This window comes from Chiloscyllium plagiosum, unplaced genomic scaffold, assembly GCF_037043375.1.
Source record: "Chiloscyllium plagiosum isolate Xiang-an unplaced genomic scaffold, Cpla_swu_hap1 HiC_scaffold_6, whole genome shotgun sequence".
Classification (NCBI taxonomy): domain Eukaryota; kingdom Metazoa; phylum Chordata; class Chondrichthyes; order Orectolobiformes; family Hemiscylliidae; genus Chiloscyllium; species Chiloscyllium plagiosum.
Window position 1 is genome coordinate 108,443,518 of NW_028270144.1, and position 13,312 is coordinate 108,456,829.

The window sequence follows — 13,312 nt, forward strand, 5'->3', positions numbered from 1 at the left end:
GGCAAAAGCCCTTCACCAGGAATGCAGATTTGAAGATGGGGAGGTTCATTAAATCCAGTGGACAGCTTGTGTGCTGCCTTTCTGCCCATCCTTGCCCTGACTGTAACTTTATCTTAGTAGGAGTGATGTCAGGTGGCCTGCCCACTAGTAGGCCATCAAGTGAGTAATTATCGACCAACCTATTTCCATAGCCACAGGAGGATCCCTCCTTAACAGAGGCCCTCTGTGCTCATTGGAGAGCTTTCCAGGATTTTACTGCACACGAGAAAGCAACCCTCACCCCCAATCCATCCCTGTGGCCTCAGTTTTGAGCAGCCCAAGTTGATAGCTTCCAACCTCCCCCTCATCACAGCTCAGTGTCCTTAATCCAGCAAGGTATTTGCTGCAGAATGGAGCATGACCTTCATTTTGAACAAAGAGAAATGCTGGACTGAATTTTCCTGGCCCATTAGTGACAGGGTGGTGAGCTGGCAATCTACTTCAATTAGGTGAATCAAATTGGCAAAGATAACCTGGGTGATCAGGTCATAGTGTGGGTTTTAAGATAGTTCCTTAGAACAACATATTCTAGAGGCAACCAAAGAGTAGCCTATTCTAGATCCAGTAATGAGCAATGAGATAGGATAAATTAATTACATCATAGTAACATGTGTCCTTATCACAACATGATTGATTTCAGCTAGAAGGAAAGAAGAATGAGTCTAAAACTAGTGTTTTAAAATTAAATATGAGAAATTATGATGATATGAAGACTGAACTGGGAAATTCAGTTAAGGGATAGGTCAGTCATGATCCAATGGCAGACATTTAAGAAGATATTTCTTTTAGCAAAGGTATATTTCAATGAGAAAGACACTTGGAAAAGGACGAGTCGAAAAGTGTAGCCCTGGGAAAGCACAGCAGGTCCGGCAGCATCCGAGGACTAGGAGAGTCAACGTTTCAGGTGTAAGCCATTCATCAGGAGGGGGAAGGGGGCTGAGAGATAAATAGAGGGTGGGGGTGAGGTTGGGGGGAAGATAGGTGGTATGGCGATAGGTGGACACAGATGGGAGATGATTGTGATCGGTCAGTGGGGAGGGTGGAGTGGATAGGTGGGAAGGAAGATGGACAGGTCAAGAGGGCAGTGCTGAGTTGGAGAGCTGGATTTGGGATGGGGGGTTGGTGGTGGAGGGGAGATTTGAAAACTGATGAAGTCAGTGTTGATGCCGCATGGTTGTGGGGTCCCGAGGCAGAAGATCAGGCATTCTACCTCCTCCAGTCAGCCGGTAGCTTTGATTTAGTGATGAAGGCAGCCCAGGATTTTCATGTCCTTGGTGGAGTGGGAGGGGGAGTTAAAGTAATTGGCCACAGGGCGGTGGGGTTGGTGGTTTGTGTGGATCAGAAATGATCTCTGAACTGCTCCACGAGTTGGCACTCGGTCTCTCCAACATAAAGGAGACCACATCGAGAGCAACGGATGCAGTAATGGAGGTGGGAGGATGTGCAGGAAAATCTCTGCTGGATTTGAAATGTTCCTTTAGGCCTTGAACAGAGATGAGGGGGGAGGTGTGGGCGCAGGTTTTACTCCTTGTGTGGCAGCAGGGGAAGGCGCTGGGTGTAGAGAGTGGGTTGGTGGGGAGCGTGGACCTAACGAGGGAGTCATGGAGGGAATGGTCTCTGCAGGACGGAGATAGGGGTGGGGAGGAAAATATATTTTCGGTGATGGGTTCTGACTAGGTGGCGAAAATGGCGGAGGATAGCACCCTGTATCTGAAAGTTTCTGGGTGAAGTGTGAGGACCGAGGGTTTTATCCTTGTTGCAGTTGGGGGAAGGTGGGGTTCAAGGGCAGTGGCGCGGGAAGTGAAAGAGATGCAATGGAGGGCATCATTGATCACGTGGGAGGGGAAATTACTGTCCATGAAATAGGAGGACATCTAGGATGTGGAATTGCTGCTCCTGGGAACAGGTACGGTGGAGGCAGAGGGAATTGCAAGTAAGGGTTTGCATTTTTACAGGAAAAGGTTGCATCATTCATAGCTGAGTAAAGAAGTTAAAGGTAATTTCAAACTGAAAAATAAAGTATTCCAGCCAACTCCAGAGTAAGTGAAGATTTTACATTACAAAGGTAATTGATCTTATAAATAGGGTTGAAAACAAAAAAATTAAAGTGAGTTTAAATGTGAGATTACAAAAGACCAGTCATGTTAAACTCTATCTATTCTAAAAAGTGATGTCTGTCCCAGTCAGAAACTGAATCAACACTAGTTTGAAGAAATCCAGCTGATCTGTATCAATGCACGAGCTGACAAAGTTACCCACAGTTTCACTATTTTCAGGAGGTGGAAGAACACGTAGTGTCTAACCTAGTTCTGATGTGTTCTAGCTTGAAATTGTGACCCCCCTTGTCATTCTAATCTTCTTAGTTGAAACAAGATCTCTGCACAATTTCAGTCTAATCACTTCATCATCTTGTATAGCTCAATAAAATTACCAGGAGGTCTCTGCTTCTCTAAAGTGTGGGACCTCAGCACTTGGAGCCTATCTTGGTAACTATGATGACCACACTCTGTAGTACATTTTCACTATGTTTAGAAATTTACTTACTAGCCAATTTATTTTGTACATTCTCTCTGAGCTATGTCCGATTGTTAAGATGAGCAGATTTTTTAGTTTTATTCTGTATAATTTTATCCATTTTCATTTGACTGAACCTTTTCCTAATTCCATCCCACAGTGCTCTGACCCTTACAAGAATCATAGCTCCTTGACTTTAGGTGGGACACTCAGCGAAGAAGAAGAGCAGGTAAAAATTCAAAATTCCCAATTTTGGGAGGACCCTCAAAAACCAACATAGGAAATAATTAGCTGTGAGCATACCTCTCAATTGTCCCATTTTAATCAGAAGACCCTTGAATGCTGTTTCAGAAAGCTGCATGTAAGCCTGCCAAGCAGGCTTTGTGAATGGTGCTAGAATATTGCTTGTTCATCCCAAACACAGAATCAAATTCCACCTTTTCAATATCTTTGAAGCTGCTGATTGAGAGGTATGGTTGTGAGAGTTCACTTAGTATGTGGTGCAAGATAAATCACAGCATCCATAACAGAAAGATTTTGGGAGCTTAGCTGATTCAAAACAGAAAATTGTCAGAAAATAGGAACTTTCTTTTTTAATTGATTCAGAGGGTGTAGGCATCACTGACCAGGTCAGCATTTATTGTCCATCCCTAAGTACCCAGAGGGCAGTTAAGTATCAACCATATTACTACGAGTCAACCACATTACTATGTGTCAGACCAGGTAAGAACAGCAGTTTCCTTCCCTAAAGCAGATTAGTGAATCAGATGAGTTTTCCTTCAATTGACAATGGTTTCATGGTCATCATTAGATTCCTAATTCCACCATCTGCCATGGTAAAATTCGATCATGGGTCCCCTGAACATTACCAGGGTCTTGGGATTTAATAGTCTAGCGATAATATCATTAGACTGTCACCTCCCCTTAACTGTAGGAGTTTGCCCTGAATGTACATAGTGGCACTGAAAGGGTATAAAAGTAAGGATAGATCAATATATGTTTCTTTTTGATCTAACCGTTTTATCTCTTTAGTTTACTTTGTCCATAGATTGTGGGCAATGTTGACTGGGCCAGTATTTATTGTCCATCCTGAGTTGCCCTTGAGAAAGTTTTGAACTACTGCAGTTCATGTAGGGTTAGGATACCCACAGGTCCCCACTGGAGGGTGTTCTGGGTTTTTGGCTCAGAAAAAGTGAAGGTGGCTTGGAGGGGAACTTGTAGTTGGTGGTGTTCCACTCCTTAGCTTGAAGTTCTAAAATTTTCCCTGCCATTGATGATAAACTAAGACCTCTTGTAACGGTTTAACAGTCCTGCAATAGACAGTAAAATGCTGAAATTTATAGTACTGCTCCTCCAGGCCCTGCAAGGAAAATCTAGGCCGCCCTTGGTCTGGAAACAAGCATTTCTTTAATGAGACACTTCCTTCTCCACAAGATGGCAACAGGCAACCCTGAGGCACATGGAGTCATAGAGATGTACAGCAAGGAAACAGACCCTTTGGTCCAACTCATCCATGCCGAACAGATATCCTAAATTAATCTGGACCTATTTGCCAGCATTTGGCCCATATCCCTCTAAACTCTCCCAATTCATGTACCCATCAGGTGCCTTTTATATGTTGTAATTGTACCAGCCTCCAACACTGCCTTTGGCAGCTCATTCCATACATGCACCACTCTCTGTTTGAAAAGGTTGCCCCTTCAGTCCCTTTTATGTCTTTCAACTCTCATATTAAACCTATGGCCTCTAGTTTTGGACTTCCCTACCCTGGGAAAAGGATTTTGGCTAATCACTCTATCCGTGACCCTTGTGATTTTATAAACTCCTATAAGGTCATCTCTCAGCCTCCTATGCTCCAGGGAAAGTAGCCCCAGCCTATCCAGTCTCTCATTTTAGTTCAAACCTTCCAACCCCGGCAACATCCTTGTAAACCTTTTATAAACGCTTTCAAGTTTCACAACATCTTGCTTGTAGCAGAGAGGCCAGAATTGAATGCAATATTCTAGAAATGGCCTACCGAAGTCCTGTAGAATCGCAGCATGACATCCCAACTCCTATACTCAATGCACTGATCAATAAAGGCAAGTGTACCAAATGCCTTCTTTACTATCCTGTCTACCTGCTACTCCATTTTCAAGGAACTATGGGCCTGCACTCCAAGATGTCTTTGTTCGGCAACACTCTCCAAGACCTTACCATTAAGTGTAGAAGTCCTGCCCTGATTTGCCTTACTAAAATTTATCTAAATTGATCTCCATCTGCTACTCCTTGGCCCATTGCAAATTTGATCGACATCCCGCAGTATTCTGAAGGTATAGTTCTCACATGGGTGACAGGTCATTCACCCATGCATCAGTAGTATGAAAAGAAGGTTCAGATGTAAAATTTGCTCTGTCCACTGTTGTATGTGCCACAGAACCAGTTACTAATGGCAGCACAGTGGCTGAGCGGTTAGCACTGCTGCCTCATAGCGCCAGGGACCCGGGTTTGATTCCAGCCTTGGGCGACTGTCTACATGGCATTTTCATATTCTCCCCTTGTCTATGTGGGTTTTCTCCAGGTGCTCCAGTTTCCTCCCTCTGTCTCCATTGGGAATGTAAGCTAGATTCTTGTTTTTCTGTATGGTATCATTGGACTGGGTGGAGCTTAATGTAGTTGCTGACATTAATCCTTTCAGGACGATTATCTTATACAAGGCTTTCATCTTCTGTATGTGGTAAACTAACTGATTCCTATAGTTTCCAATTAGGATTTAGCATTGCCCCATCTGAACCGTGTCCTTCATTCAAAATAGTTTTAATCATTGAAAAGTTCTTTTTAACAACATCATACTTTTCTGTATGGTCTGTTATGCTTAAAATTAGCTTTCACTTTAGTACTGAGTTGTCCCTTTTTCTTAGATGCATCTTAAAATGTATCATGTTGTAACCACTACTTCCATGGTATGTGTTCCATTCCGTGACTCATAACCAGATTTAGCAATCTTGTCGAGGAGCGAGTCCTGTGCACGTTGCAGGAGTTCAGTACTTTGTCTGTCTCTGAATGAGTGATAAAATTGCCTGAACAGACATGTTTTTGGTGCTGCTTGCCTTTCTAATATTTCTGTAAAATGTCTCTTTCATTTCTTTCTCATAATTTGCAAGCCTGAAATCTGTTGCCACCAATAATACAGGGCTTTTGTTTGAACTCCAGCCATAATGACTGTCTGTATCCCTTCCTTGTCTTTATCTTACTTTATCTTTCCTAATCTTCCTCTTATAAAATGTTAACATTTATACTGCTTCCAAAGAATAGATGAGGCAATACATAATTGTGTATAATAATTACTGGCAGAGACACAACGCAAGAGCTTTTTTGAGATTGTAAAAAGTCTTTGTTAGTTAGTGATAATCTGAAAATGGGATGTTATGAATGAATTCATTTAGTTTTTCTCTACTTCAATGTATTAAATTACAAGTTTGAACAATGCTTGATTTTTGCCATAAATTCTGCCAGTGATATCATTCTACACTCTTCCCTTTGTGAATATTCATTCACGGAGTTCCCACCATAAGTCCAATCAATCCCTGACCTTGAAACTGGATCAGTTTGTAAACTGAGAGTCAGTGTTTCCTGACTGGAAGCTTGACATATTAAGCAGTGATAGAATCTCCAAATAGATTATATCTGTCTTTCTTTAGTTACCTGAGAGTCTTTCAATGTGATTTATTAACTGAAAATGTCAAATGAGAAATTGTGGACATGAAAAGAACCAATGACCCATACAGTATGTCCTATGTAGTCTGCCTTTACCGTCACAGTATGTAGACTGCCCACCTTTTCCAGAAGCCATGTACTGTCCTGGAAGTGGGAAGAAAAACTGATGAACCGTCAGAAAAGTCTATTGGCAGGAACAGAACAAAGAGGATAGAAAGCCATCTATGGCTGCAGTTACATGGCAGATACTGACCTGAAACTCATGGCTGAAGAATCAGCTCCATTTGGGCCAATAGTTTTGCTGCAAGTTTCAAAATGAACTCCAGTGAATAGAAAGGAATTGTGTATCTGTGTTTTAAGTCCAGGTGTGAGTGTCTACTTAAAATATTGAAATAACCTTTGCGTAAGTTCATCTTGAGCATGCATGCAGAGGGATACCATATAGACCCAAATTTGGCACCAAGTTACACAGATCATGGTAGGGATTCTTGTGGCAGTGCTCCTACCTCTGAGCTATCAGACTTGGTTCAAGTTGCGCCTATTCCAGAGGTGTGTCATGCCACATCTGAACAGCTTATTCAAAACATATTTACATTGGTAATTGTTACCAACTCAGAATTAGAACGAACCCTGGATTTAGACTTTCAATTTATATTCCAACAAAATAGCCCTTTTAATATATATCCAAGACTATTTTACAGACTAGTGAATCAAGTGTGCTCCCGGATATGATTGATTTGTCAATTTTTATTGTATTTTAAATGAGTTCCTGTTCGTAAACACAATTTTTTTAAATGTATCCTGATACTTTAACAATAGAGTCAGTTTTACAAACGCAGTACAAGTTAAAATCCAGTGAAAAGTGTTATACCACCATAATAAATCTGTTAACGTTGTTACATTGCTATTACAATCAATTGAAGTTACTGCTTGGAATTAATTAGTGCATCAAAATGTTGGCTCATGTTAGACCATTGGTATAACTATGTTAAATAAAGTAGTTAAAGTAGCCATTGGAATTACCAATTATTCAGTTGAAACATATTTGAATATTTACTTTAATAAAAAACGTCTTTCATAATATAAATATATAAAATTTATGATAAAATGTAACCCATGAAAGAAGTGGAGGTATTTTATTTGAAAATGACAAAGTTCTATTACCGATGCCCATGGAAGGTATTTTCCACACAGCAGAAACCTGTCTACAATAAATTAATGATCAGCAAATTAATCAATTTATTGGTTTTCAAGACGAATGTTGATTTGGAGAACTCAGAGCTCTTTGAATCATGCATGAAATCTTTACAATTCAAGCCTGAAAAACTGAATGGTAGAAAGGGCCTTGGTTTATCTTTCCATTACATCACATCTTCCACACTGCATTTCTTATATGACAACAACCTGTATTTACCATGTGATAAAACATTCCAAGTTACCCCTCGTTGACATCAAACCACATGAGATATTAGGACAGATGACCAAAGGCTTGATCACAGAAGTGTCTCAAAGGAGAAAAAAGATAGGACCCAATTTGATTTGGCTTCTATTTGCACAGAGCTGAGTAAGTTGATGCCTTGTCCTTGGAGGCGGAGAGATTGAGGGAAGAGGTTTCCAGAGTTCAGGGCTTTAACATCTGAAGGCATGGCTCCCAATGGTAACAATTAGATTTGGGAATGCTGCAGAGGCCAGAATGAAAAGAGTGTAGCTGAATTGGAGGGTTGTGGGGTTGGAGGAGATTACAGCGATGGGAAGGTGTGAGGCCATGAAAAGATTTAAAAACTTGATTGAGACTTTTAAAACTGAGGCAGTGATTAACTGGAAGCACAGGGCAACGTATGGCTTAATGCAGGCCAGCATGTGGGAAGCAGCATGTTTGATGACCCCCGGCTACATGGGTTGGCCTGTGGGAGGTCAGCCTTAGAATATGTCGGAACAGTCAAGGGTTTGTGTGAGGTTTTCAACAGCAGATGAGCTGAGGCAGGGGCATAATTAGGCAATATTAGGGAAATGTGAGTGGGCGGTCTTAATGATGTTACCAATATTTGGTTGGAAGCTCATCTCAGGTTCAAACATGACATCAAGATTGCCAGCAGTTACCAAGGAGTGGGCTGGATTTGATGGCAAGGCTTGGAGTCTTTACTGATACAGCATTGACTTCACTACAAGTGGACATCATTGGCTGTAAAGCACCTTAGGACAACCAGGTGTTTTTACATTTCGCTATGTCAGCACAATTTCATTATTTCCTCTCTAAAAGCTATAAACACAACAGTACTTCTGCTATGCTGCACTGGAGTGTTAGGATGCATTATGTGTTTGTGTTAGAATTGAAGTTTCTTTTCTGCATTGTTGAAATCAAAATCTGCAATCATTCACCAATACAGTTCAGCAGGGTTGTTGCATTGACTAGAAATATTTGTTCTGGTATCTTGCATGCTGTCATTTATATTCTATGTAAAGTCTAGATGTAGCCTTACTGTTCTACAGGTTATGCCAGGGTCTTCCTCCAGGCCCAATAGTCCGCTCTCCACCAACCTTCCATCAAGGTCAACCTCAAGACCTCGGAGTCCCACATCGCCACTAGTTTCGATCTCTTCTGACAGCTTTATTTCACCTGCTATTGATTTTAACTCTCCACCTACGTTCTCTACTTGTCTCGATAATTCTGCAGCAAGACACAAGCTCTCAGTGAAGCCACGCAATCAACGATCTTCCTCGAAACAAAGACGGCCTTCTTCAGTAAGTGTTGAATATGTTCTACATGAAATGCACTATTTTCACCCATTTCACTTACCTCCCCTGAAGGTTTCCAATGGCTGTTAATTGGGTAAGGTATTTGCTGTCCTGTAGCAGGAGGTGGCTACCATAGCCAAGATTGATTTGGTTCTCAACCTGCTTCCACTTCGGACAACTTTCTGCTGAAAGCAGCCTTTTCCTTACTCTTCTTAACCTGGGGCCTCAGGGACCAGTTGTATACTGTGGCCTTGTAGTTCACGCTTTTCGAGAGCTTGTGGAAGTCATCTCCACATTTTATGTTTTAAAAATGTAACTAAGTATTTAGTGTAACCTGGTGATTTCCTACAGACTTGCTACGTCTTACAATGGCATTCCAGATATAGCAGCCCATGGGGCTATTGGGCCTGCGTAGGTGCGGTCTCCATATCTGGAGTAGTTAACTGTAATCTTATTTTGCTTGACCTATCCACTTACTTTAATAAATTCCTTAAAAAGTATGTGTTAGCATGTAGCTCAGTGGTTGTTTCTGATAGTACTTCATGCTTAACTAACTCTCTGGGTGGAACAAAATGGTTCAAAGTGTTCCAAGCAATGTTACAGTGACATTCCTGAGTCTATTCCCTTTCAAAGTATGCAGAAACTCATAACAGTCTTCAGTGTTCTCCACTCCAGGGGAAAAGCCTCCCTATTTCATACCTTCCTTCATAACTAAAACCCGTCATTTTGGTTTTAATTACAGTGAGACTTGACTATATCCTTTCCATTCCTTCCCCTAGTAGGACACCAGAATACCTCAGTAATCTAGATAGCCTAACTAACATGCTTCTGCACCAGGTTTTTTTTGCAGTGATGCTTCTGAGAAAAGCAGTTCTTGGGTCGGTATGTTTTTAAGTGGCTTCTTCTGAATTTCTGGACAGTCCTTGAATTGAACAGCATTCTACTCACTTCATTGCCACTACCCTCATTGGCTACCTGTTAGTCAATGACCCTGTGGATAGGATTTCCTGCTTTGTGCATTCACTAGTGCATTTTGACACAGTTTAAATCCATTTTAAGATGTAAATGATGTAAAGGAAGAGGCTAAAGATCACCTCTTTTTAACCATGTTTTTAGCAAATTGGACCCCTGGCCCCTTGCCCAACCTTAGTTTTACCATATTTTCCACTATAATTGTCCAGTCCCCTAATTTATCTTTAATTGACTTTGGTATAATTTTCCTGTGCCCAAATCATTTATATTAATGAAAAACAGGAAACCCAGCTTCACACCACTCGCCTCACCCTGCTAATCTAAAACTATTTACCTACAGTTTCTTTCTGCCACCTAATCATCTTTTTAACCACAAAGGTACACTTACTTGAGTACTGTATGCCTTTATTTGAGAGGAAGCAGAGTTAACTTTTTGGATCCAGTGACCCTTCTTCAGAAGAGTTCAGAAGAAGCGTGGCCAGACTCAAAACATTAACTCTGCTTTCTCTCCACAGAGGCTGCCAGACCTGCTGAGTTTCTCCAGCAATTTCTGTTTCAGTTTCAGACTTCCAGCATCCACAGTTCTTTTATTTCTATTTTCATGCCTTTACTTGAGCCTGGTAACATTCCAATTTTCATCTTACTTGTTTCTTTCTGAAAAATGCTTTTTTTCTCCTGTGGTGAGCCTTCCACATTTAGATATCACCTAAATTCATTCTAAATTATGAAGCGACTTCATCAGTCTCTTTGACTGTTTTCTCTTTTGTCTTATTCATTTACTCCTAGTGCACTGGGGCCCTCTATTACCTTGATCTTATCCCTACATTTTTCCATTTAAAATACAGGACTTGACACTATTTTATGCTTCTCATTTTGCTCATTCTTAAAAAGATAAGCAAAATAAAAAAGCACATTGTTAATGTTTCCTCCTCTACATAGTTCATGTAAAATAATGTTGAAGAAAATACATGTGTTTATTCAGACAACTGTTCCTCGTTATTTTTGCAGAGATTTCTTTCTGAGGAGCCTAGAGATTTAATGTACAAAGTACCTGAGCTAAAAGAAGAAAATGAGCAAGAGATCAGCAACTACAACAGTGAGAACGCCAATTCCGAAATATGTTTGAAAGAGAAAACAGCAATTCCATCAACAATTCTCACTCAGGGACAACCTTTGTCGCTAACTGAGCCTATGATAATTCAGTCAAGTAGCACAGAGGTGGTGGATAATTCCGAACAAGGAACTAGTGAACTTATCCAATTAAATATTGCCACCTCGTCTTGTGCTTGGGATGTTAATGATCATCTGCAAACAAGCTCTGAACTTGCTGTTCTGTCAGAAACTGGAGAGGATGTCAATCTGATGGAATTTGACATAGTGGAAGTGACTGCTTCACAGATTCTTGTGCTACCAGGCACTGAGTCACTGGGGTCAACGACTGTATTGTCTGAACATTCAACTTCACTGGATTTTATAGATCCATTAAAGCAAAAAGAAGAAATAAATCTTTCGGAATTTGAAGAGAGGGCCACAAAATGTGGCACACCTGTTCCTTCTCTTGATATATCCTTTGCAGGTGAGACTGTATATCCAACAAGCAGGGAGATTCAGGCAGATAAATTGTTAGTCACTTCTGAGGAGCCACCTTCAATTGTCCCTGTAGCGACAGAAATCAATGAGATAGAATTTGTGCAGGAAACTCCAGATACATCCTGTAAACAAACAAACGCAGAAGCAACATCAAAAGAATCTTTACATTCAATCGATCAAAGAGCAATAGAGCCTTCAAATCATGACAGTAGGTCTGATGAAGTGCCTGAAGAATTCAGCAGTATTGCATCAACCAGTACTGAGGTATGTTCGCAACCTTCAGAGGTTTTGAAAACATCTCAGGACCCTCCTGTTTCAGAAACCATTAATAGCAGTCTGGAAAGTACAGAAGTGACAGTATTTAAGAAAACAGACGTTGAAACATCAGAAGACAACACAATAAGTCTACAGAGTTCATTTAAGAAAAATAGCCAGGGCTCCTTCAAATTCTCAATTTCCTCAGCATGGAATAGATCCAGACGAGGCAGCATGAAGTGGAATGAAGGAAATCTGACACCGGATTCAGACAGTTTGCAGAACAGATTCCCACAGAAAGTTAGTACGCTGCCTGGAAGAGAGAGGAAAGAGAAAGGGGAAGAAATGCCCCTTTCTGAACCTTCTGTGGTTAGGATTGAAGTACATAAACCGGAAGAAACTGAGGAAGACAAAATTGATGAAGGAAGAGGACTATTTGGCATTAAACTCCGCAGTACTTCCCATTCTTTAAAATACAAAGAGAGTGCTCATTTAGATTATAAACGTCACAGTGCTGAAGCCACTTTGGAATCAGGCAGCTCAGCACTGCAACTCAAGGTTGAAAAGACAGATGTCAGGAAGTCACCTGAAATCTCCCTTAGCAACACATTAATGGATAATGGAAAACTGAAGGCTAAATCTTCAGAAAGTCTCTCTGTTAAGCCACCCTTACCTAAAAAACCTGTCCTCCAAAGTGTGAACACTGCAACAACCGCCTCGAACAAACAGACCATACAAATTAAACCTAGTCAGGAAAGACTGAAAGACACAGAGAAAAAGCCAAGTGTCAGTAAAATCTCAGGTAAGAAATTTTATGCTCTTTGGGCCTCACTCAAAAGTTGGAATATGGCATTGAGATAAACTTTGATCATATTGAATGGTGGAGCAGGTGCTGAATGGCCAATTTCTATTCTTTGTTTCCGCATTAAATGAGGCAGATTCTATTGTGACTTTTGAATTTAGACCCGTGCATTGCTTTTCTTCGGCAGTCGTTTAATGGTCTGTATATGCTCCCTCTCTTTCTCTATTTCACTCCTCAGTCCATAAGCTTCCACATCTTTCCAGGACACTGTTGAATGCTGTGATTGGCCTAACATTGATTACTATGTGTGGCAAAGTATTTTCTAGTGAATAACTCCTTCATAAAAATCAATCTTCTCAATCTTTGTTTTGTCAATCTGGTGCTCACTATGTGATCATGTTTCAGGTTTTCTTTGTTGTGTTATATTCCTACTAAGTCCTCCTTAAATCTTCATGATTCAAGGGAAAGTATTTACCATTTTCCTTGCAATTCCTAACTCTGATCCTACTTGTTCTTCGTAGAAAAAAAGCTAGTCTTTATATAAGGTCTTTCATGATACCAATCAATTTCATCAATAAATTACTTGTGAGCCCATCAGAGGGCAACCTACCTGCCTGTAACCAGCCAGCTTCCTGCCCCAATCCCCAAACCCTTCTGCACCAGATTCCACTCCATCCATCCCCCTTTCACTGCTAATTTGTCCCTGGT

The 13,312-nt window shown here is 40.9% G+C and overlaps 1 protein-coding gene across 5 annotated transcripts in view; it reads left to right on the forward strand.

The window, feature by feature from the left end:
- LOC122550867 (CRACD-like protein) overlaps positions 1-13,312 on the forward strand; it is a 203,279-nt gene that overhangs the window by 159,644 nt on the left and 30,323 nt on the right. For all 5 annotated transcript variants that reach the window (XM_043692229.2, XM_043692230.2, XM_043692228.2 and 2 more), the window contains exons 6-8: positions 2,714-2,782; positions 8,740-8,991; positions 10,966-12,604. In XM_043692229.2, the coding sequence (XP_043548164.2) occupies positions 2,714-2,782; positions 8,740-8,991; positions 10,966-12,604 (1,960 nt within the window). The remainder of the gene's footprint in view (positions 1-2,713; positions 2,783-8,739; positions 8,992-10,965; positions 12,605-13,312) is intronic.